The sequence below is a fragment of the Sorex araneus genome, chromosome 1, assembly GCF_027595985.1.
Source record: "Sorex araneus isolate mSorAra2 chromosome 1, mSorAra2.pri, whole genome shotgun sequence".
NCBI classification, from domain to species: domain Eukaryota; kingdom Metazoa; phylum Chordata; class Mammalia; order Eulipotyphla; family Soricidae; genus Sorex; species Sorex araneus.
Window position 1 is genome coordinate 228,967,146 of NC_073302.1, and position 23,898 is coordinate 228,991,043.

Here is a 23,898-nt window from a genome sequence, read left to right on the forward strand (position 1 = left end):
CTTTATATCCCTGACACTACATGGCTCCCCTGGCACTGCAGGGCCTGAGCACCCAGCGGCAACCCAGATTAGATAAAGTGCCTGGAGTAGTCTATGGGCCTCCTGAGGACTATTTAGGGGATACCTCCTAACACCCCTTTTTTGGGGGCAAAAAAGAATGTTTTGATGCACTTATGTGATTTCACACACACACACACACACACACACACACACACACACACACACACACACACACACACACACACCCCAGGCTGCAGTTTTGTAAGCTTCAATCACTTAATTTCACATATCCTTCGTTTGTGTACATATTTTTAGATATATAATATTGACCTGCAGTAATTATTCTTTGCAGCAGCTAGATATTTTGTAAGGTCATGTAGATTGCTATCCTTAGTCAAATGTTTATTGTGTATGTGTGTGTTAAGGCACTATGCTAAGCACCTTTTGTCACACACTATGGTGCCTAGAGATCAATTTTGGAGGGCTTGGGATTGAACTTGGATAGGCCTCATTCAAGGCAAACGCCCTATCTGCTGTACTTTCAGTCTGTCCCATATAAATCACTTTTTTACACAATTCTTACCGTGAAAAAGGCAATCTGCTGCATTTTGGCCTCTTTTGCACTTTTTTTTTTCTTTTTGGGTCACAACCGGTGATGCACAGGGGTTACTCCTGGCATGCTCGGGTTACCATATGGGATGCTGGGAATCGAACCCGGGTCAGTTGCGTGCAAGGCAAACACCCTACCCTCTGTGCTATTATTCCAGCCCCTCTTTCGTACTTTTGAAATGAAACAAAACCTTGCCAATCCTTTGTAGAGAGGCCTAATACAAGAAACATGTATATTTTAGTGGAATCACATTGTAATTTTGACGCAGAGTCCCCATAAGTCTTAGGTACGAAAGAAGAAATACAGAAAGATTTCTGTGAATTACTGTGATGTGGATTTTTACAATCTGCGTTGCGGGCAGCAGACTAGCACCACAGGACGAGTTTGAGGAAAGTACCTGTGAGCTCCCAGCAGAAGCAGCCTGCCGCCCAGACAGCTTCCCTAACCGGCACTGGGTGGACAGTGGATGGACTCGACTCTCCAGGTTATCGTTCCATCCTGGATTCATGGCTGAAAGGACTACTACATGCTTCTCGCGTGTGAAGTCAAAGCTGGTGGTCAGAGTTCTTACAGGTTTCGGGCTGTGTCCCTGGAGACCGCGCAGGGAGCGAGGAGGAGTTTTACCGGCACCACTGCGCTGGGGTCTGCGCACCGAGCAGGTCAGGCCACACTGCAGGGGCTCTCTTAGAGGCCTCTGGGGTCGGCGCGGTAGTTCTGGGGTAGCCCCCAAGCTCTCTGGGTGTGGTGAAGAGAAGCAAGAGACACCCCCAGGAGAGCAGCGGAGACGGACGCTCGGACCGCAGGCGCGTGGCAGAGAGCGGCTGGGAGCGGCTCCAAGTCAGCCCGCACGGCGCGGACGGAGGGGGCCTCTGGCAAGGGAGCAGGGCGGGCCGGGGGTGCACGGGTATGAGCGGGCCGGGCGTGCACCTGCAGGAGCGAGGCAGGGGTGCACCCGGCTGAGAGCGCGGGGGGTGTGTGGGGCAGGGCGTGCCGCGGATGAGGGTGCACGGGCAGAGCTGGCCGGGGGTGCACGGGGCAGGGCGGGCCGGAGTGCACCGGCAGAGCAAGGGGGGTGCACGGGGCAGAGCGAGGCGGAGGGTGCACGGGTAGAGCGGCCCGGAGGTGCCAGGGGCAGAGCTAGGCGGGGGTGCACGCGGAGGAGAGGGCCGGGGTCGCACGGGCAGAGTGGGCCGGGGGTGCACGGGGAGGAGCGGGCCGGGGGTTCACGGGGAGGAGCGGACCCGGGGTGCTCGGGGAAGAGCGGGCCGGGGTCGCACGGGCAAAGTGGGGCCGGGGGTGCAAGAGGAGGAGCGGGCCGGGGCGCACGGGGAGGAACGAGTCAGGGGTGCACTGGACAGAGCGTGCCGCGGGCCGGGGTGCGTGGGGCAGAGGGTGCCGCGGGCTGATGCTGGACGGAGCAGAGAGTAGCAGGGGCGCACAGGGCAGGGCGTGCCGCGGGCCGGGGTGCACGGGGCAGAACGGCCGGGGACCAGCGGACCTGGCACACACCCCCGACGCCCAGAGCCGGGGCGTCCCCGCCGCCAGCCCCGCACGTGGGCGCGCAGGGCCGCGTTCCCGGTGCCGCGGGGACGCGCAGGGCCGCGTTCCCGGTGCCGCGGGGGCGCGTGGGAGCGCGCGATTGGCCGCCCGCGGCGCGGCTCCCAGAATGCCCCGCATGGCGCGTCATTGAAGAGAGACCATGATGGCGGCGGCGCTGGGGCCCCCAGAAGTGATCGCTCAGCTGGAGAACGCGGCCAAAGTTCTGATGGTGAGTCCGCCGCAGCCCGCACCCCGGCGCCCGCGGGCCTCGGGCCGCCCCCGCCGGCCGCTCCTGCCGCTCGCGGGCGGCGGGCACCGAGGGCCTGGCCGGGCCCGGGCGGCGTGGCGCAGGCTCCCGCCGACTCTCCTGCCGCGGCCCCTCTCCGGGCTGCCCCGACCCCCGGCCGGCCCGAGCGGGCGCGGGATTCGGCGCTCTCGGGCGTGGGGTCCCGCCCGCGGCCGGGTGAGGACCCGAGGCTGGCCGCGCGGGCGGGTCTCGCCGGCCGTGCGGGGCTCGGGGCGGCGCCCTCGGACCCCGGGCCGGGCGGGCCGAGCGGAGCGGCCCGGGCGCTGCCTTGTCGGAGGGCGCCGTCCCCCCCGGGGGCGCGGGGCCGGGGCGAGCGCACCCCCCCAAGGTCACCGCGCAGAGCCTGGCCGGGGGCGAGCGCCGCGGGACGCTGAGCTGGGGCCGCGCGACGCTGAGCTGGGGCCGCGCGCGGGCAGCCCGGGTCTCGGTCCGGGGCGGTGCGGGCGGGGCGGGACGCGGGGGACGCTGCGCCACAGGCCCGAGGGAGGTGTCCGTGCGGGGCGTCCGATAAGGATGTGACGCGCGGGTAACTCGGCGAATGCTTGCGTTTGCCGAGTTTGTATGGGGTGACTCACTTTTGCTTTTGGAGATGAGGGCTTCGTGCCGGTACGATTATTTTTAGAGGATAGTAGCAACTATTGATTCCTAGAGTTGGATCAGACTTTCTAAGAATGGAACGCGATCAGCTTTATTGCCCCTTTCGACTCTTATTCTTCGCCCTCTGCTTCGGTTTTGGGTTCTGAGTTCGAACATAGTATTTAAAAAGTATTTGAACTCGTTCGACCACTGCTTGTGATTTCATTGATCAAGATCTATTTTCCAGATAGCTGACATTGAGAAGCCCGATGATAAAAGGGGTTTACTTGCTTCATTATAAGCAAAGTTTAGTAAATCGTTTTGTCACGAAACTGAGTGGGTAACGTTTTCAGACACTTGCAAAAGAATTCCACGAAAAACTAGCTAGTATCCTATAAAGTTTCTAAGTCCCTGACAGTATTTTTCTGCGATAACCTGAAAAAAAAAATCATAGGTTCGAAGAGGTCCTATTACATTAGTCTCTGGCAGTGTTATATGACCCATGAACCAGTGCTTTAATAATTGTTTTGATAAACTGAATGTCCTTTATTTTTGCTCTGAATACAGAGTTTGAGCTTCTAGCACCACCTTCTATATTCTCTGGCAAAGCTCGTTTTATCATCTGTAAGGGAGTAGCTGTGAAGCTAATAATAGGTTCTGTTTATTGAATGCAGGAGGCCAGATTCTATGCCTTGATGTGTTTCCTACTTAATAATCCTTGCATCAGCTTTACAAGATTAAGACTTTTGGTGACCTGTATTACAGGTGGTTGAATTAGGTCTAGAACTCAACTTTGTCTGGCTCTAAAACTGGCACTCTCTCTGATATCTTTGCCATGTCTCATATATGTTGGGATATCCATTTATGAGACCTATAGGTCTCATTCCCTGACCCTGAAAGAGCTTCCAATGGTTGGGAAAGGGAGTAAGGAGAGGCTGCTAAGATCTCAGGGCTGAGAGGAATAGAGACGTTACTGGTGCCCGCTTGAGTAAATGGATCAACAGCGGGGATGACAGTGATACAGTGATTCATTTATAGTCTTAGTATTTTCTTTTCCCCAGAGGAGAGGAGCATTTAGAAAAAAAGTTGTTATTGAAAATGGAAAATTTCGCTTTTTGGAAATTTCCACTTGCTAGTTAAAAGTCTGTAATTATGGCAGTTACTTTATAATTTCTCAGTATGAAAGCTTCTTTGCAGTTCCGTTATCATTAATAATAATTGTTGACATATATTGGGTCCTCTCCATGTGCCAGTACTTTCTATGTTACTTCATTCATCAGTCATTCTAAGAGAGGTAGGTGTTATGACTTTTGTCTTCCTTTACAAATCAAGGCACTCAAATATGTAGATGCTGAGTAACTTACTCAAATTTTCAAAAGGGTTTGCTCAAGAAAGTGGTGGAGCTACAACTTGGTTCTGTTAGTTAACCAGTTACTAGTTCTTAAGGGTAGTGAGGCCAGGAGCAGGTAAACTCACTCATTTGAAGATAAATTCCAAATGTTGAGTCTCCTTCAGTTATTAAGCATTGGTAGTATATTCTTTCGTGAAAATAGCAGTTTTAGTGTGTAGAACAGTTTCAAGAAATCTTAATAAGGAGATCTTACAGAGTCCACAGTGGAGACAAGAACAGTGTAAAATTTTGGGTGCAGAAAAGACCTTTTTAGTAATAGAGTCTGTAGCATTATTAGTTTCTTGCAGGAAGTAGAGATCCTGGGAAATAAGAACCTAGTCTAAGCATTTTCCCTTCCATCCTACAGATGGGGAAACTGAGGTTCAAAGAGGTAGAAGTGACTTGCCAAAGGTAGGTCACAGAGCAAATTAGTGTTAATACTGATCCATAACCCAGATCACCAGACACCCATGTTCTTTGCCCCGCCCCAGGAGGTGGGGCGTTGGTGGTCAGGGCTTATTCCTGATCTGTGCTCAGGGATCACTCCTCATGAGACTGAGGGTGGGGGGGATTTGGAACCATATGTGGTGCTGGAAATCAAACCTCTGTTGGCTGCATGCAAGGCAATCACCTCTCCTGCTTTATTGCCACACACAGGTCCTGACTCCCATTTCTTTTTTTTTTTGCTTGTGCTCGCTCTTTCTCTTTCTCTCCCTCTCCCTCTCTTGCGCTCTCTCTCTCTCCTCCCCCTCCCTCTCTTCCTCTCCCTCTCTCCCGTCCTTCTTTTCTTCTTTCTTTTTTTGTGTCACATCCAGTGATGCTCATGGGTTACTCTAGGCTCTGCACTCCAGAGTTGCTTCTGGCGATGCTCAGGAGACCATATGGGGTGCCAGGGATCGAACCCAGGTTGGCTGTGTGCACCCGCTATACTATCACTCTGGCTCCCCAGACTCTCATTTCTGACTTCTCTAAATTTTTAGTTATGTTGCTTCCTGACTGGAGCGATAGCACAGCAGGTAGGGCATTTGCCTTGTACCTGGCCAACCCGGGTTCGATTCCTCCATCCCTCTCGGAGAGCCCGGCAAGCTACCGAGAGTATCCCACCCGCACCCGCACGACAGAGCCTGGTAAGCTCCCCGTGGCGTATTCGACATACCAAAAACAGTGACAACAAGTCTCACAACGGAGATGTTACTGATGCCCGCTCGAGCAAATCGATGAGCAATGGGACAACAGCGCTACAGTGCTATGTTGCTTCTAAAAGTCAACATTATTGTAATAACATGTATTTTATTACTTGATGGGAAATTTCTGAATGTGGTTTTTGATATTACAGTTTCTTCACAATTAAGAGTTATTTTCAGTCCTATCTCAGCCCTGTATGCTACTGGGTAAACTCTTAAACCTATTATATTAGAACTTTTCTGTAAAAAAGGATACTTAAGAATTAGATCACTGTATCACTATCGATTTTGCTTATCGATTTGCTCGAGTGGGCACCAGTAACGTCTCCATTGTGAGACTTGTTACTGTTTTTGGCATATTGAATATGCCATGGGTAGATTGCCAAGCTCTGCCATGCAGGTGGGATACTCTTGGTAGCTTTTGGGGCTCTCCGAGAGGGACGGAGGAATCGAACCCAGGTCGGCCGCGTGCAAGGCAAACGTCCTACCCACTGTGCTATCGCTCAATAAAAAAACTAAAAAAATAAAAAAAAGAAGAAAAAAGAAAAAAAATTCTTGCTAAAGAGAGAGAAAAGGGGAGAGAGAGAGAGACAGAAGAAAAGTACCTGCCACAGAGGCAGGTGTGGAGGGGGGGCTTAGGGTAACTGGGTACATTGGTGCTGAGAAATGTACACCAGTGAAGGGACAGGTGTATGACTGAAACCCAATCATGAACAGCTTTGTAACTCTTGTTTCGCTTTGTATCTCACAGTGATTCAATTAAAAAATATTTTTAAAAACTTGCTAAAGAATTTTAAATATAATTATCATAGTTTTATTCTGAATATATTCTTAGTCTGCCTTTCTAAATCAGTGGTTTACTGTATCTTCAAGTGTGTGACATAATGTTACTATATGCAACTTTGTTTCTGAGACATATGTTACTTCTGCTTGGTCATAATATGTTTCTCTCCCTGCAAAATAATGTGTCCAAGATATAAGCTCAAATATTTCAGGATGTGATTTTATTTGAAAAGGTGGTAAATGCACATGTGATTAAGATATACTAGTTTATAACTTTATAAGAGGAGTAGAAAGCAGCAGAAAGAGGCCCTGTAAATACACAGAACACAAAGAGGAAAGAAGGCCATGTGAATACTGAGTTAGAGAGTGCAATCTGCTATCATATCCCAAGGAACTCCTAAGACTAGATTTACTGGAGAAAGGCAGAAAGGCCTCCTTACCTACAGGTTTCCAAGGTATCCTGTGGATACCTTTACACTGGACTGACAAATCTTCACAATTACAACTTTTTAAAATCTGATATTTCAAGGACACTAGGTTGTGGTACTTTTGATACAGTAAATGTAGGAAACAAACTACACAGAAAAACTGCGGATTAGATGTCTTGATAAAAAGAGTGACCTCAGGAGCTGCAGTGATAGCACAGTGGGTAGGGCGCTTGTCTGGGTTTGATTCCCAGCATCCCGTATGTTCCCCTGAGCACCGCCAGGAGTAATTCCTGAGTGCAGAGCCAGGAGTCACCCCTGTTCATCGCCGGGTGTGACCCAAAAAGAAAAAAAAAGTGACCTCTTTCCTACGTAGTATCTTATTTTCTGTAAATGCTTGTAAAATTCTACTTGTTTCTGATTTAAGATAGCAAAGCTTATGTGCTAGAAAATTAATTGGAAGAAAGATAACATGAAGATTGTAGTAGCAGTATGCAAGTAATCTGCTCTGCAAAAATTGTGCAAATGAAACACTGTTTAAGAGGTTAAGTTTTAAAAAAATAAAAAAAAAGAGGTTAAGTTTATTTTCCAACTAGACACTAGTTGTTGACTTTTGCTTCCTGATTTTTTTTTTGAAAGTATATTTAATGTATCCTAGAGCAGGTAGAGTTAACTACATTTCTCTTATCAATCTTTTCTCTGGATTTGGTAGGCTAGTTTCTAGATCTGAAAATTTTCTACATCTGACAATTTAATAATTCTTAAAAATCATAAGACTGGAACATACTATTTTCAAGTGAAATGAGTCTCATTTTACTTCCCAAAAGTAGTCCACATTAATTTTATTATCCTTTGACTTTTTTTCCTGTGTATTTACAATGTATATTATATTTTTGGGGACAGGGATTGTTCTTGGAGGTCCTACAGGACTATTTGAGGTGCTGGATTTGAATTGGAATTGGCCGAATACAAGACCTAAGCCCATGTACCATCTCTCTGTCCCTATACCATATATTGCTTTTTATTTTTTTTCATAAGTGATATAAATGTTACCCTTTAATAAACCATCCTATTTTCTGAATAGTAAGGAATTCAAGCTGAGCAGAAAGGTGTATAGGGGAAAGTAGAAGTTGCCCGAACTCCATTCATGCCTTCTCTTCAGATGCAGCTTCTTGGACTTCCATATTGAGAGTCTCTAAGCATGAAAGAACATACAAACTGCCACTGTCACTGTCATCTTGTTGCTCATCGATTTGTTTGAGCAGGCACCAGTAACGTCTCTTGATTGTGAGACTTATTTGTTACTGTTTTTGGCACATCCAACACACCACGGGTAGCTTGCTAGACTCTGCCGTTCTCGGTAGCTTGCCGGGCTCTCTAAGAAAAAAAAGTTTGTTTTTTTTTTTTAAGAATGGACGAGATTACATGATCCATATCTTTCTGCAGTTTTCTTTGTTCTCCCCCAAATGTAGATGTATTTTATAGGAGCTCTGTTGCCATCATTTATTCTGTGAGAGTGGATGCTGCAGGGCCAAGACTGCACCCTGTGATCCTGGGCCTGACCCTAAAGGTCAGTGCTTTCACCTGGCAACGGGCTGCTTGCTGTGCCCAGCAGTGCGAGCAGCCGGACCCCCTTTGCTCCACGGCTGGGTTATGTGGACTGCAGGGGGACTGTAGTCTGAGCCTGACAGATCCAGGATACATGCCCCTGAACTAGCTCTGTAGCCCCTCTGCTAGTGTTTGATGCAGCTATAAAATATAGGATGTTTTGATTTTAGAAATAATAACAGTGGAGAGGTTTAGTATTTTTTCAACATTATCTCATTTGCCGAACTCTAAGTGCAGCGTTCTTTCTTTATGTGTGTGTTGCCTTGAATTTCCCTGGCTCTGTTCCCCAGCTTCCCTAGACTGTGAGGGGTTGTCCTTAGTCGGCTGTGGCAGTAGTGCACGTTGCATGTACTGATGTGTTAGATAAGAGGGACTTGGGGGGCTGGAGAGATCTTAAAGGGGGGAGAGTACTTGGCCTCCGTGTGGCTGGCCTGGTCCCATGGCCTGTGTTTCTGTGCCATCACCAGTGTTGCTGGGGGGCACTGGAGTCCGGCGATCGCGCCCCATTCTCCAGCAGTTTTCACAGTCCTTATTTTCATTTTTGGTATTTGATTATATTTTTGTAATTGATTATATTATGTCATAAAATTAAGAAATGTGATGGTAATGTTCACTTTTTTGTTTTGGATGATGCTAGCTTGGTGCTTGGGGATGGCCCCCAGCAGTGCTCCTGTGGTCTCTGGCATCAAATCTGGGCCCGTGGGACCTCAGGTGGAACCCAGAGCCCTGCAGGCAAAGGTTGTACTTTGCCTCTCTGTGCATCTGCTTGGTCCTCATTTATGTATCTTATTGGAAAGATTTATTATGTTCATGCATTTTGTATTTTTTTAACCTTGTTTTTACACTTTTTTTTTTTTTGTGGTTTTTGGATCACACCTAGCAGTGCTCAGGGCTTACTCCTGGCTCTGTGCTCAGGACTTACTCCTGGCTCTGTGCTCAGGGCTTATTCCTAGCTCTGTGCTCAGGGATCACTCCAGGCAGTGCTCAGGGGACCATAATGGAATGTCAAGGATTGAATTTGGGTTGGCCACCAGCTGTAGGGAGCCATCTTACAGAGCTTGGCTCTTATCGTCTAGTCAAGCGGAGGCTGCTTGGGATTCCTGTGATCTTATCATTTCACCACTTGTCTCACTAGCCAACGGCCATGCCTGATCAACATTTTACTATTGTTCCTGTGGGGGTCCAAGCATGCATACCACCCCCTCCCACCAAGAGGTATAAGTATTGTAACTGCTGTGAATAAACTCTCTCTCTCCTCCTCCTTCTGGCTCTGCGTCTGTTCATTCGGTTACGTCCCCTCCTTAGCACCACGAAGGGTCCTCCCTGCGGGACAGGATGGGACCCCACATCTCAAACTTTAACCAAGGCCCAATACTATGGCATTAGACTATCAGGCTGACACCTGAGATTAATCTATTATAATTCTTTGCTAAGTATCAATAGAAATTTTAGTTACCGAGTCTCAGATCAAATAAAACACTTGTAGAATAAATTTTGCAACCAATTTTATAACTCTAGAAAAACATATTTTAACTAAACCATTACTCTTCTAACCTGTTTTTAACCACAACTATTTCAGCTCACATTCTAATAATCCAATATAGATGCATATGTACATTTACACAACAGCATAAGACCTTTAAACCATCAATTTTTATGAAACATGAGTAAATCTTCTTTGGCTTAAGTTCAATAGTTCTCGTACCTTAGTTAGTTCAAATCACAAACTTTCTAACTTTATCAATTCCACAATACAAATATGCTTTCAAACACAGAAAAAGCCCTTTGGGTATTTATATATATATATATATATATATTTTTTTTTAACCAAACTTTGATAATAGCATAGAAAGAAAAGCATTTGGACTGTCAAATGTTTATGGAAACACAAGTAAACTTTGTTTATTTTGAGGGTTTCTGTACCTCTGTTGCTTGAAAAACAGCTAAATTCCTCATTAAAATTGTTGAGGCTTATAAGATAAAGCCTTGCACTCTCTGAATTCTTATTTCACTTAGTTTTCTGGCTCTAGCTCTGTAGCTTTTTCTAGATAGTACAGCTACTGGAATTCAAAAGAATTTCAACTGTTAATAACTATTAATGTTCTTCCAATAAGAAATTTAGACTAAAAATTTCAATTTCGTTGTAGGCGCCACATTCTAATTAGAAATCTTTGTTTAAACCTGGTCTAACAGGTTCCAAAATCACATAGATCCTTTAAATTGCTGAACTGCATATCACTCTGATCTCTTGAGACGATCCTGTTTTCCCCAGGCCTAATTTTTACCACTGATTTTCACTCTGGCTCCAGCACTCAAGTGTTCCACATAGAGAGACAGACAGACAAACAAACAGACAGACAATAAGTTCACTAAAAACACCACACATACATGTGCACACATCTGCAGTTGATCTATCGATCTGGCCCTTCAGAAACGGCAAGGAAAAAACTGATAGACTGAGAAAGGAAGGAACAAGTCCCCAGGGCAAAGTTAAGTCCTGTCGGCCGATTGGGAACATTGCTCCCCGTTTCTCTGCCTGACCAGCCCGTTTCCTGCTTGTTAAAAATGGGTCAAGAAAGCGCTTTTGTTGATATAAGCCGGCAAAACCTTTTCAAAATTGTTGAAACCTAAGGTGGTCAGATGCTAGCATTTTTCTTTCTTGGTCAAGACTAGTTCTGAGGCAGGGAACTAGTGACTTATCAGATTTGGGGATAGGCTATCTTAGTGATATACTTTTATTTCCTGATATTATTAAACACTTAACCACATGATCTTGCATTTTCCTGCCTTCTCTGCTGATAATAATAAGCAGAACTAAGAGAAAGATAATGAGACAATTACACACACACTAAAGGCACACGCACAAAGCACACTCCTGCACTCGCTCGGACCGGTCCTTCTTTCACGAGGGTGCGCACCCACTCACCACATTCACACTGAAATTCCTGAACCTGCCCTACGGACGTCCACATTATCTTTGGTCTTATCCCCCTGACAATGGGGTTGCTCCAATGTACATTGGGCTCTTTCTAATTAGAAGCTAGCAAACTAAAGGCAAAGCGGGGGTGATCATCAGGATGCAAGGGAATTGAGAAAAAGCAGTCTTTTAAATCAAGTACTGTCTTATACATTTCTGAAGGAATGGCTGCTGGGGACGGCAGTCCAGGTTGAAGCGCCCCAAAAATGACTATGGTTTTATTTACAGCTCGTAGATCCTGTAGCAGTCGCCAACTGCTGTTTTTCTTTTTAAAGTCTTGGAGGCGCCTCCGCTTGGGAGGGCTCAGGTAGGAAAGCAGGATGGTCAGAGTCTATAGTAGTAGAATTTGAGGAGTCAGTTCCGTGCATGGGGGTGGCCTCATCCCCACAGACTGAGGGAGCCTTGGAAACAGAGGATAAGCAGGCCATAAAGCAAGAAGAGAAAAGAAAGGGTCATTGGTAGGCTGTTTCTGCCAACTCGACAGAAATGAAAACACAGGACAAAGGGGTTCAAGCCTTCCACCGGTGGCTGCTTCACTGGTAGGCTGTTTCTGCCAACTCGACAGAAATGAAAACACAGGACAAAGGAATTCGACCTTCCACCAGTGACTGTCTACACTGGGAGGTAGTTTCTGCCAACTCGACAGAAATGAAAACACAAAAGACACAAGAAGGGGCGGGGGGGATGGGGACACTCATAACAAACCACTCAGATGCATGTCTGGCCGGTGAGGAACTTAGCCATAGTGGATCAGCCTGAGAGGTGACTTGCGGCCGGTGTCTAAACCAGCACCACCCTAGACCATATGTTCCTCGTGGAATCGCAGACAGCCCAATCGGACTCCGTAACCTTAAAGGGATCTTAAGGATGCCAAGTCGTGGAGCCACAGACTCAGTACAAGGACGAGGACGTCCAAGACTGCACAATCACTCACACATACACACAAGACAAGGGAATTCAAGCCTTTCTGCCAGTGACCGTCTCGTCCTTAACACGAGACTGTATTCAAGCCCGGTCCCATACCAGGGTGTGCGCCAAGAGAGAGGCGACCCTCAGAGACACTCACTTTTCCGTGAATTCGTCGGTTGACGTGAACTTGACCGGGCGTTCGGTGGTCCCCTAGTGCCCCACCTGGGCGCCAGATGTGGGGTCCCATCCTGTCCCGCAGGGAGGACCCTTCGTGGGGCTAAGGAGGGGACGTAACCGAATGAACAGACGCAGAGCCAGAAGGAGGAGGAGAGAGAGAGTTTATTCACAGCAGTTACAATACTTATACCTCTTGGTGGGAGGGGGTGGTATGCATGCTTGGACCCCCACAGGAACAATAGTAAAATGTTGATCAGGCATGGCCGTTGGCTAGTGAGACAAGTGGTGAAATGATAAGATCACAGGAATCCCAAGCAGCCTCCGCTTGACTAGACGATAAGAGCCAAGCTCTGTAAGATGGCTCCCTACAACCAGCAAGGCAAGTGTCCTACCCACTGTTCCATCACTCTGGACCTTAGAATTTATTAATTTAAAAATATATTTTATAGTATTACTCAACTAATTCAAACATAGCCAGTGATCCAGAGAAGAAATGTGAAAAGACCTTTAAAATCAGATATAGATACCTAAAAGTATGTTGATAAAATTTAGCAGCATTCTGCTATTAAACATTTAGTGGGGGCTATTGAGATAGGGCAGCTGGCAGGGCTTTTTCCTTGCACGAGTCTGACCCGGGCTGGTGGTGCTTAGGGGACCAAATGGGATGCTAAAGATTGAACCTGGGTTGACTGAGTGCAAGGTAAACCACTTTACCTTCTGTACTATTGCAGTACTTTTTCACGGAGAAAACTATAGCTTATTTTAAAAAATAAGAGATATGAATTAAATGAAAGTGATATGTTTCAACCCAAAGAATTACTAATATGGTTAAGGTGGCAATTATTTATCCACTGTTAATAGAAAATATATCTGGCAGAATAATGGTCTGAAAATAACAAAGAACATTTCAAAAAAGAAAAGTGGTTTGAGGCATTGAGTATGCAGTTTTTTAGGATGCATTCAAGAGTGACAGTCATTGGTCCTTTTCTTTTTTCTTCCCTGAATGGTGCCTGGAGTTGAACCTGGGGCCTGACCCAGGCAAGGTCTGTGGCCGCCCTGCACACCGCACTGCTGCAGAAACTGGGATGGTGTCCGAGGGTATCTGGAGACAGAACAGTGATTAGAGTTGGGGTTCAGATCGCAAAGGTGTGCGCATCAGGCAGAGTAAACGTTTAGAAAGCTTTATTTTTTGTAGACAGTATATTCCAGAAGCCTTCAATAGCTCCTTATCCTTTGACACTTCCTAATAACTGTTATTATACATCCTAAGAACTAACAGTTATTATACATCCTAATAACTGGTATAGCCAATGCCTCAAACCATTTTCCAGATAGTCGGTCTCTGGAAAAACTTGTACACATATAATGTACATTTATCGTAGTTGTGTACATTGCTGTAGCAAAGAACTGAAAGGATCACAATTACTTTATACAGTAGAATTTTATTGCACTTTCAAGGAATATGGATCTAATATAAGATAAATTTTTTAATGGAAAGGTCTTCATGGACATGGAAGGATGCTCAAAATAAGCTAGAGAAAAACAGAGAACATGAGTTTATGGGGCTGGAGTAATAGGTGGGGAGGGCACTGTCCTGGCACCCCACTGACCTGTGTCAGATTCCCCGGCACTCTGTACGGTCCCCAAGCAACACCAGGAGTCATTCCTGAGGGCCATGCCAGGAGTTAGCGCTGAGTATCACAGGGTGGAACCTCAAACAAAACAGCAAACAAAAAAAATCTGAGCTGTTTTCTTCATACACATCTGCATACATTCTGTCTGTACAGAAACAGTCAGAAATTATATCACTAATATAAAATGTAATTTTTCTGCATTTTATTTATTTTAGTTTGGGGGCTATACCTAACAGTGCTCAGGGCTTACTCCTCAGCCTGTGTTCAGGGATCACTTTATGATGTTTGGTGGACCATCATCTGGGGTGCTGGGGACTGAACGTGGGTCAGTCTTGTGTGTGGCAAGCACCCTGCCTGCTGTCTTGTCTCTCCAGCCCCCTCAATTTCTGGATTTTAATGTAACTTGAACTCTTTAAATATAGAACATTGAATTGATTATTGTCATTTTGATGGATTTTAATGTTGTATATGTCTTGTAAATCTATGAATACTTTTTTTGGATGCTCTGTAATATTTATCTTGAGGTTAAAAAGCATCATCATTGTGGTTTGGGCTCAGTAAAGACAAGATCTGTAGTTTTGCATTTATAAAACAGGTCATCATATTTCTAGAAATTTATTTAGTCATTGCTAGTAAATAACCTTGCTAACAAATGGACAGGAATCCACAGTGTGTTAACAATCAGTATTTAAAAAGCAATACTTGGGGCTGGAGCGACAGCACAGCGGGTAGGGCGTTTGCCTTGCACGTGGCCGACCCAGGTTCGATTCCCAGCATCCCATATGGTCCCCTAAGCAGCGCCAGGGGTAATTCCTGAGTGCATGAGCCAGGAGTAAACCCTGTGCATCGCCGGGTGTGACCTAAAAAAAAAAAAGCAAAAAATAAAAAGCAATACTTTTTCTAGAGAAAAGATAGGAATATATTCTTAGAACAAACTGTTCTGAGTTGTAGGGAAAATGAAGCCCACTATAAATTGCCAAAGAATATTTTAGAGTAGAGGTTTTAAAAATTTAGAAGATACATAATTAGGCTTAGGTAATTTACTAATTTACTAATTAGATAGCATAGTGGGTAGGGCGTTTGCCTTGCACAAGGCCGACCTGGGTTCCTCTGCCCCTCTCGGAGGGCCCGGCAAGCTACCGAGAGTATGTCTGCCCGCACGGCAGAGCCTGGCAAGCTACTTGTAGCGTATTCGATATGCCAAAAACAGTAACAACAAGTCTCACGTTACTGGTGCGCGCTCCAGCAAATCGATGAGCAATGGGATGACAGTGACAATGACTAATAGGTAAATTTGCAGATTTCTTTCCTTTCATTGTTCTTTGGTTTGGGGTCACACCCAGTGATGATCAGAACCTATTCTTGGTGATTGTATGTGGTGCCTGGGATCCAGCTAGGGTCAGCTACATTCAAGACAAATATCTTCATTCCTGTACTATCTCCCAATTCTCAATTCCCTCCCTCCCTCCCTCCCTCCCTCCCTCCCTCCCTCCTTCCTTCCTTCCTTCCTTCCTTCCTTCCTTCCTTCCTTCCTTCCTTCCTTCCTTCCTTCCTTCCTTGTTCTGTCATTCTTTCTCCTTCCTTTCTTTTTTTCTTTCTTTTTTCTTTTTTCCTGTTTTTTGGCCACACACCGTGATGCTCTGGGTTACTCCTGGCTCTGGCACTCCTGGCAGGCTCAGAGGACCAAAGAGGGTCCTGGGATCAAACCTGGGTTGGCTGTGTGCAAGGCAGACGCTCTACCCGCTGTGCTCTCTTTGACCCTTCATCCCCAAATTTCTTATTGAATCGTTTGTTCTGATTTACTCTTCCCAGGCTCATTTCTTTCATCTTCACAGGTTGTTTAAGCACGGTTCTGAGAACTCTGCTTAATTGTTAGCCCTGCCTCGTGGTGTTCCAGCATTAGGTGTTTTTTGGTTTTAGGCCAGGCCTAGGTCCCTTATAAGATGAAAGTGTGGGATATATTGTTCAAAGCATACTGGAAACAGCTATTTGATATTCTAAGATATAAGACGCTCATTTGTGGAGAGAAGCAGGTGAGTTTCCTACAGGAGAGAAACTCGAGAAGCCTCAGTTCTGTGCTGGGGCCCAGTGATGGGCTGAGTGGGGCTGGGGCCAGGGAAAGCCTCTCCTTAGTGATGCTGTCTCCCTTGCTCCATCACTTGATTTTATTATAAAACATAATGTGGAGCTGGGGTGATAGTGCAGCGGGTGGGGCGCCTGCCTTGCCTTTGAACTCTTGGCCTATCCAGGTTCAATCCCTGGCATATCGTATGTTTCCCCAAGCATTTCGAGGAGTAATTCCTGAATGCAGAGCCAGGATGTAACCCCTGAGCACTGGCAGATGTGGCCCCAAAACAAAAAGAAAACCAATAATGGGTAGTTAATCTTTGCAAATAATAAACATAAAAATTGCTTGAAATGTTTATTTTTGTGGTGCCAGGGTCTGAACACAGGACTTCTTAGTGCAAGGTATTTGCTGTGTTGCTGAACCACATCTCAAGCCCAAGTGTTAAAATTTTTTATAGTGAAGAAAAATTTTTACATGATATCTTGACTTTTTTGTTCTTATTAGATCATCCGCTCCAGCAAATCGATGAGCAATGGGATGACAGTGACAGTGAATAAATTATAAAATAGTTTTACTTTTATCAAGTTTAGTTTTGATGAGTTTAACTGAAAGTGATGTCAGTTTTTTTTTTTTTTTTTTTTTTTGGGTCACACATGCACAGGGGTTACTCCTGGCTCTGCACTCAGGAATTACTCCTGGCGATGCTCGGGGGCCATATGGGATGCTGGGAATTGAACCCGGGTCAGCCAAGTGCAAGGCAAAATGCTCTACCCACTGTGCTATCACTCCAACCCCAAGTGATACTAGTTCTTGACTAGTGGAAATGTGTAAGTCATTTTTGATCATTTTTGGGGATATGTTTTGTTTTTGAGAAATATTTCCATTACAGCGCTTAATGAAAGCTGCATATAATCTGACAATTTTGGGGTGTGTGTGTGTGTGTTTGTTGGGAGATGGACTCTAAACAAGGCAGAGAATAGATAGTATCAAATGTTACCAGACTTTGGGTCCTGGCTTACAGAACCGATAGGAGTCAGGAAGGACGTGGCTGCGGGAGAATGAGGACTGGAGTCCCGCCAGGGGCCTGGGGCACTCTGGGTGGCTGCGTGCATTGAACATGACGCTACAGACTTCAGTAGCATTGTTAAGGTGCGTAGATTGGAAAAGTAATAAAGGAATAGTAATATGATTGAGCAATAAAGGAGTAGATTTTGTCTTTTGGGACAAAATGGAGCTGGAGGTGATGGTGCTGAATCAAAGATGGCTGTGAGCGCACTGGATGGTTCTCCCCATGGAGAATGGGAGTGACCTACGGAATGAGCAGAGACACAACGGACTCCTGACAAAATCAGTGTTGTTTGTATGTGGGCTTACGGTGGAGCTGTACATTTACACGGTATCTCCATGTTTCCTCTGGCCATTGTCTTTCTCATGTTTTCTCTGGCTGGAGCTGAGGTGACATGTGGTGGTGGCAGCGTTTCTGCCCTGCTGCAGGTGCAGGAAGCTCCTCGCCTCTACTCGCACCTCATGTGTCTCACACACGGGCCCTCTGGAAATCAGGAGTAGGGTAATGAAACTGCGTGTGTGTGTCCTGTTGATTTCTACTTAGAAAGGACACACACCTTGTTTTCCCTATCACGACACAGGGCGAGCTAGTGGTCTGGGTAAAGCAGCAGTCCCCGTGGGCTGGGTGATAATTGCCTTTAGTTTCAAAGCCTGTAGCGAGAGTCCAGCCTGTGTGAAGGGTTCCAGCTGCTCCCCTAATTCCAGAGCTGGGCAGGGGTCCCTTGAGGGGTGGAGTGGCTGCTTCCTGCTCCAGTGAGCCTGTCCTCACCACTCCCACACACTCTGTTTTGTAAGGAGCCCCTACAAAACAGGTGTGGAGGAAAGCATGGAAGCCTTCAGTGAGGTGGCAACACATACTCGGGTAAAGTAAGTGTGGGAGCTTCGCAGAGGCTCAGGGCCCCTGTAAGCAGCTGTGCCTCAGTTTGCTTTGAGTCTATGAGGAGGCCTTCAAGGTGGTTTATTTATTTATTTTTCTTCTTTTTTGTTTTCAGTTTGGGGCCTCCGGTATGCAAGCTGTGGGTGCCCCTTTGAGGTCTCTCCAGCTTGAATTGACATCTTCATTTCATACGGCTCCACAGTGCGCCAGTTCTGATTTCGGTCCCCAGCAGTTGTGGGGCTGGGGGGTATGACTGGCCAGCCCTTGACTGGGAGACCTGCTCGCGTGACGCTCGCTCTTGATGGTCTCATGATCTCAGCTTTCCCATGTGGTATTACTTGGTATTAAGTGAAAGAATGTAGATTAGCTTTCTGAATGGCAAGTAAACGGGGGCCTTTGTTGATGATGATAAAGCACTAACAGTATAAGCAGATCCTGGGAAATAATCTGTATGTTCCGTAGAGTTGGACCATTAGAATACCTTCCCCTGCCCCCCGGTTTTTGGGCCACACATAATGTTGCTCAGGGCTTAGTCCTGGCTCTGCACTCAGGAATTCCTCCTGCTGGTGCAGGAGATATGGGATGCTGATGCTGGGGACCGCACCTAGGTGGGCAGAGCAAGCGCCCTCCGCCTCTCTGGTCCCGGCCACAAGAATTCCTGACTTTGGCATAGTAGCAGGGAGCAAGCCAGAAGGAGTAGACTCTCAGAGTACTTTACCTGGCTGACTTCTAATAACGCAGGCTTCCGTTAGAGCGCCAGTGTCTCTGACTTTGGTAGTGCTCGTTCTGGGCAGCGCGTGTTGCTTGGCATACAGGAGCCCCCGAGAGCATACGGTTTCCCTTTGCGCTGTGGTCGGTGGCAGAGCTGCATGTGACACTGTTGGGCTCGTGGTCACGGTGAGCCGGGGGCGCACACTTGGGTGCTCTGTGTTGTGCCAGGGGACTGAACACAGGACCGCGCGAGGGCAGATAAGAACCCTGCCACCAGCCGTGTCACAGTGCCTGGCTGTCTTCTGAAAAGAAATCCTTCAGGTATCTCTCGTTCACACACGCTATCGAAGTCCATATTATGCTTTATTCAGTCCATTCTTCAGTAACTAACCTTTAGCGTTTCTTCCAATGCCCCAGCTGTGAGTACGTGGTGGTGGTCTTCAGGTTTGTTCACCGGGTGGCTGGAAGGCAGCCCGCGCGTGTTGGGAACCTGGAAGTTGCTGTCTTCTTCCTGCGGCCCCTTAGAAAGCTGCACGTGTGCCCGCTCCTGCTGCTGCTGTCCCAGCCACGCCCTGGACTGTTGCTGTTTGTCCTCTCAGCTCTGCCGCCTGCTGTCCTGCTTGCTGGCGCTAGGGGGTGACTGGATCCCAGCTCTGTAGAGCTGCTCTCCGTGTGCCCCCGCAGTATTGGGCTGCAGTGTCAGGCCTTTGGCGGCCCTACGCAGGCCCATCTGTTGGGGCCCCACGGGCTGCACGGGCTTGAACTCGGTCCCCTGAGTGCATCTCCCCATCTCTGAAGTGTCTGCTCTTTGAAAACTTTTTTGGAGTGTGTGTGTATGTGGGGGGGAGGGGGGTTGGATTTAGGCCACACTTGGTGGTGCTCAGGGCTTATTCCTGGCTCTGTGCTCAAGGATCATTCCGAGCAGGACAGAAAGCTGTTACTGTTGGTGACTGAGAACTTGAGGGTGAGTGAGCAGTCAAGTAAAGTCTCATGTCTGCTTTCAGGTCCCAGAGAAAGACTTGGGAGGTCTGCTTCCTTTCTGTCCCCTAGATTATGGGGACAGACGAGTCTTAACAGATCACCAATCTCCCTCCCTATTGTTGCTTCCGTTACCAGTTAGCCTTTGCTGCCTAAGAAATTGAACATGCTCTTATATATCTTATATAACTTACTCTTCTATACCTTTCCATTCTGTAATGTGGGATTGACACTAGTATCACCTTCCATTGTTGAGTTTTCTGCCTTTATATCTGCCTGTCTGCTGATCCACTTGACATATTACAATGCCAAGTACTTGGTACTCATGAATAGTAGCCTCCTTCCCTCCCTTATTCTCTCCCTCCCTCTCTCTCTTCTTTTGATCTGTCCCTTCATTCCCTCCCTCCGTTTTTCTTCCTCCCTTTCATGTGTGCCCGCCCTAGGAATTTTCAGATTTAAGTAAATTTCGTGGCCTCAAAAAAACAGAGCCAGGGGTGGAGTGGTAGCATAGCGAGAGGGACGTTTGCCTTGCACGCGGCTGACCCGCGTGTGATTCCCAGCATCCCATATGGTCCCCTGAGCACCACCAGGAGTAATTCCTGAGTGCAAAGCTAGGAGTAGCAGCCCCTGTGCATCGCCAGGTGTGACCCAAAAAGCAAAAAAAAAAAAAAAACAAAACAAAACCAAAAAACACCACGGGAGCAAAGAGTCTGTTCTCTGGGGGTGGGGGTGGGGTTAGTTGGGAGGGTTTCTGGAACTCAGACACTCAGAGTGCGGCGCTCAGAGACTGTTGGGGTGGAAGGGAGTGGGCACTCTGAGGGTGTGGTGTGGGAATTACGCTCGTTTGCGTGCGCGCGCGCACACACACACACACACACACACACACACACACACCCACACACCCACACACACCCCTATCATTTACAGCACTGCACACACACCCCTACCATTTACAGCACTGGGAGTCATGGTACTCAGTAACACTGAGGAAAGAAAATGGGGGAGAAGAGAGTTCTACATGGTAACTGTTCCCAAGGTGGGGACGGACATCTCAGAGCTTGGGCCACCGAGGGAGAAGGTTGATTGATGGAGGAGACAGTGAAACTAGGTTTTTTTTTTTTTTTTGAGTAGAGTTCTGAAGAGTTCTGAAGAGAAAGTGCAGAAGTAAGGGTGCTATAGGTGACTTGGGGGAACTTTGAAAAATGCAGCGGTATTTTTGTACATTAGTATTAGTTTTGTACATTAGTATTGGTTTAATGATTTTGTTTTTTGATGATAAAATGTTAACTAGGAGGTTTGGATAGACTAGATTATATTTCAGTATTTGTGTAACTATTTTAGACCTGTGTGTGTGTGGTGGGTTGTGGTGGGCAGCTGTGTGGGTGCTGGGGATTGCACTGTGCTCCCACCTGCTGAGCCTGGACCTGGACTTGCATTCAGAGTGCGGTGTTCAGAGATTGTTGGTGTTAGCAGTCATGTTTGTCTGTAGAACAGCTATGATAATAATTTGTAAAACTGCATGTAATTCACTTACCTTGGAAGATAGGAAGAAATAATATGTAATTTAGAGAGCATTTGGGTAATTGATTTTATTTTTATATCCGGAATATAGCATTTTTTTTTTCGGAATATAGCATTTAATAGTGTTTATTAATGTTGTACATATCAGGGTATAACCAACAGGTAATAGTGGTGAAATAGTGTATAAGACACAATATTTCGGATTGGGGACAATGATGGGAATTCAAGTCTGTATTTGTAAGTAGAAAGACAAGCATGTTTATATTTATTTTGTATAATTAGCTGTTCATAGCTGTATTAGGGCTGGAGCCATAGCACAGCGGGTAGGGCATTTGCCTTGTACATGGCTGACCGGTTTCGATTCCTCTGTCCCTCTCGGAGAGCCCAGCAAGCTACCGAGAGTATCTTCCCCACACAGCAGAGCCTGGCAAGCTACCTGTGGCGTATTCGATATGCCAGAAACAGTAACAACAAATCTCATGATGGAGACGTTACTGGTGCCCGCTTGAGCAAATGGATGAGCAACGGAGTGACAGTGACAGCTGTATTAGTAATTAAAAAAAACCTTTTAAAACATAATAAAACTGGAAAAAGAAATTGAAGGTGGAAGGCCAGAGATAGATAGTACAGGGGTTAAGGCATTTGCCTCACATCTGATGTCCCTGGTTTGAATCCCTGACACCATATACGATCCTCTGATCCTTTTCACTAGAAGCCCCCAAACCAGCAGCCTCACCTTCCCCCCGAAAAAGTCTAAGAGGGCCCAAGAGTCATGGAGCTGTGGGTTAGTACCTGCAGGTTCTCAGCTAGTAGAAACCAGGCTTTGTGTATGTGAGACCCTGAATTTGTTCTCTGGCACACAATGACAAAATTTAATTGAACTTTAATTTTAATTATTTTGAATAATTTAACATAAATTCCTTAACAAAAATATTTTCATTTTTATTTTAAAAAATATTGGTGGATTTCTGTAGAGGGTGCTCTATCATTACGGATAGTAGTCTGAACAGACTTTCTTTCTTCCTTCCTTCCTTTCTTTCTTTCTTTCTTTCTTTCTTTCTTTCTTTCTTTCTTTCTTTCTTTCTTTCTTTCTTTCTTTCTTTCTTTCTTTCTTTCTTTCTCTCTTTCTCTCTTTCTCTCTTTCTTTCGTTTCAATCACCATGAGAAAAGTTACAAAGCTTTCAGGTTTAAGTCTCAGTCATACAATGATCTAACACCCATCCCTTCATCAGTGCACATTCCACCACGAAGAACCCCAGTATACCCCCCCTCCCACCCCACCCTGTGTGGCTGATGATTTTCGCTTTACTCTCTTTTTACTTTGATTACATTCAATATTTCAGCAGAAAGCTCACTATTACTATTTGAAAATTTCCCCCAACAATCAGACCTGCCGAAAAGGCATCATTTGTTAATTTGTTTTCCATTGCTGAGAATGAAGAGTATATGAGGTCTTTTGGATTTCTGGTATTTTAGTAATTAAGACCAGAGAAATTTCTGCCAGAAGTCGCATCATTGCAAAAGCTCGTACCTCTGTTTAGTGGGCCTTATAAGATGGTGTTCGCCATGCCGCCGGGGAAATGAAAGGCCGAGAGAGAAAAGCCTTTCCCCTCCCGGGGCGGCATGGGGCTGTAGCTTAGTTCACAGTCTCGAGGCATTTCTGTAAGAAGCCGCTGGGTGCCGAAAGTAGTTAGTGGGACTCTGGGATCATGGGCGTTCAGCAACGGAGGAGCTGTTCGTGTGCAGTCGCTTGGGGTCTCTTCTGGGCGGAAAGCGGCTGAACAGACTTTAATGATAAGCAATCCTCTAAGCTAGAGTATCAAGGTTTCACTTGAATGTATACTTCTTTTATATTGAATGAAATTAGTGACTTATGTTGCACAATTTATTTAGTTCTTGTTTGCAAAGTTTTTCATTTTTCAGTTTGAATATAGCTACAATTAGAATTTCCCCCTTCCTATTGACTCTGATGACAAAGGTTTATTTTTATATCATCTACCTTCATCCTCTTCTCCAAAATCTGAGAATTTTGATATGTTGAATGTAGAACTCTAAAGTCATCTCTGTCCCATATATTCAACTACGTCTCAAATAGGTAAAAAATAACTGAACTAATAAATGGACATGTATATTTTAGATCAGTCAGCCCAGAAGGCTATTAATACTTGAAACTTAATCATTCCCTAATTTTTCTGATTTATAGATAATTTTAGAAAAATCTTTCTATAAAAAATACTAGTCTGATAATACTGTGATAGAGAATTACTGGACAAATCAATTTTAATGGCTGATGCTGACGAATTTGGAAATTTCTTGAACTTGGTTGATTTAGATGGAGTGGTATATTTGGAACAAAAAATAGTGAATTCAAGACATTAGATAAGTATCTTTCTAAAATACAGGCAGTTTTAAAGGATGAAGACTAAAGTCTTGCCATGAACTTTTTCTGAAATTGTATTTTAAATATTTTTAATGAAATTTTATGCTGCTGTTTTTTTTTAAAAAATGCTAGAAATTAGCTCTTAAAAGTGAAAACATCTCTGGTTGGGTATAAGGGTT

At 45.9% G+C, this 23,898-nt stretch overlaps 1 protein-coding gene across 3 annotated transcripts in view; it reads left to right on the top strand.

Moving 5' to 3' along the window:
• The first annotated feature begins 1,957 nt into the window (after nucleotides 1-1,957).
• Nucleotides 1,958-23,898, top strand: part of XPO4 (exportin 4) — a 119,544-nt gene continuing 97,603 nt past the window's right edge. The window contains exon 1 of one of the 3 annotated variants that reach the window (XM_004604502.2): nucleotides 1,958-2,378. In XM_004604502.2, coding sequence (XP_004604559.1) covers nucleotides 2,310-2,378 — 69 coding nt within the window. In that variant the 5' untranslated portion in view covers nucleotides 1,958-2,309. The remainder of the gene's footprint in view (nucleotides 2,379-23,898) is intronic. The other 2 variants (XM_055134569.1, XM_055134577.1) reach the window with 2 other exon arrangements.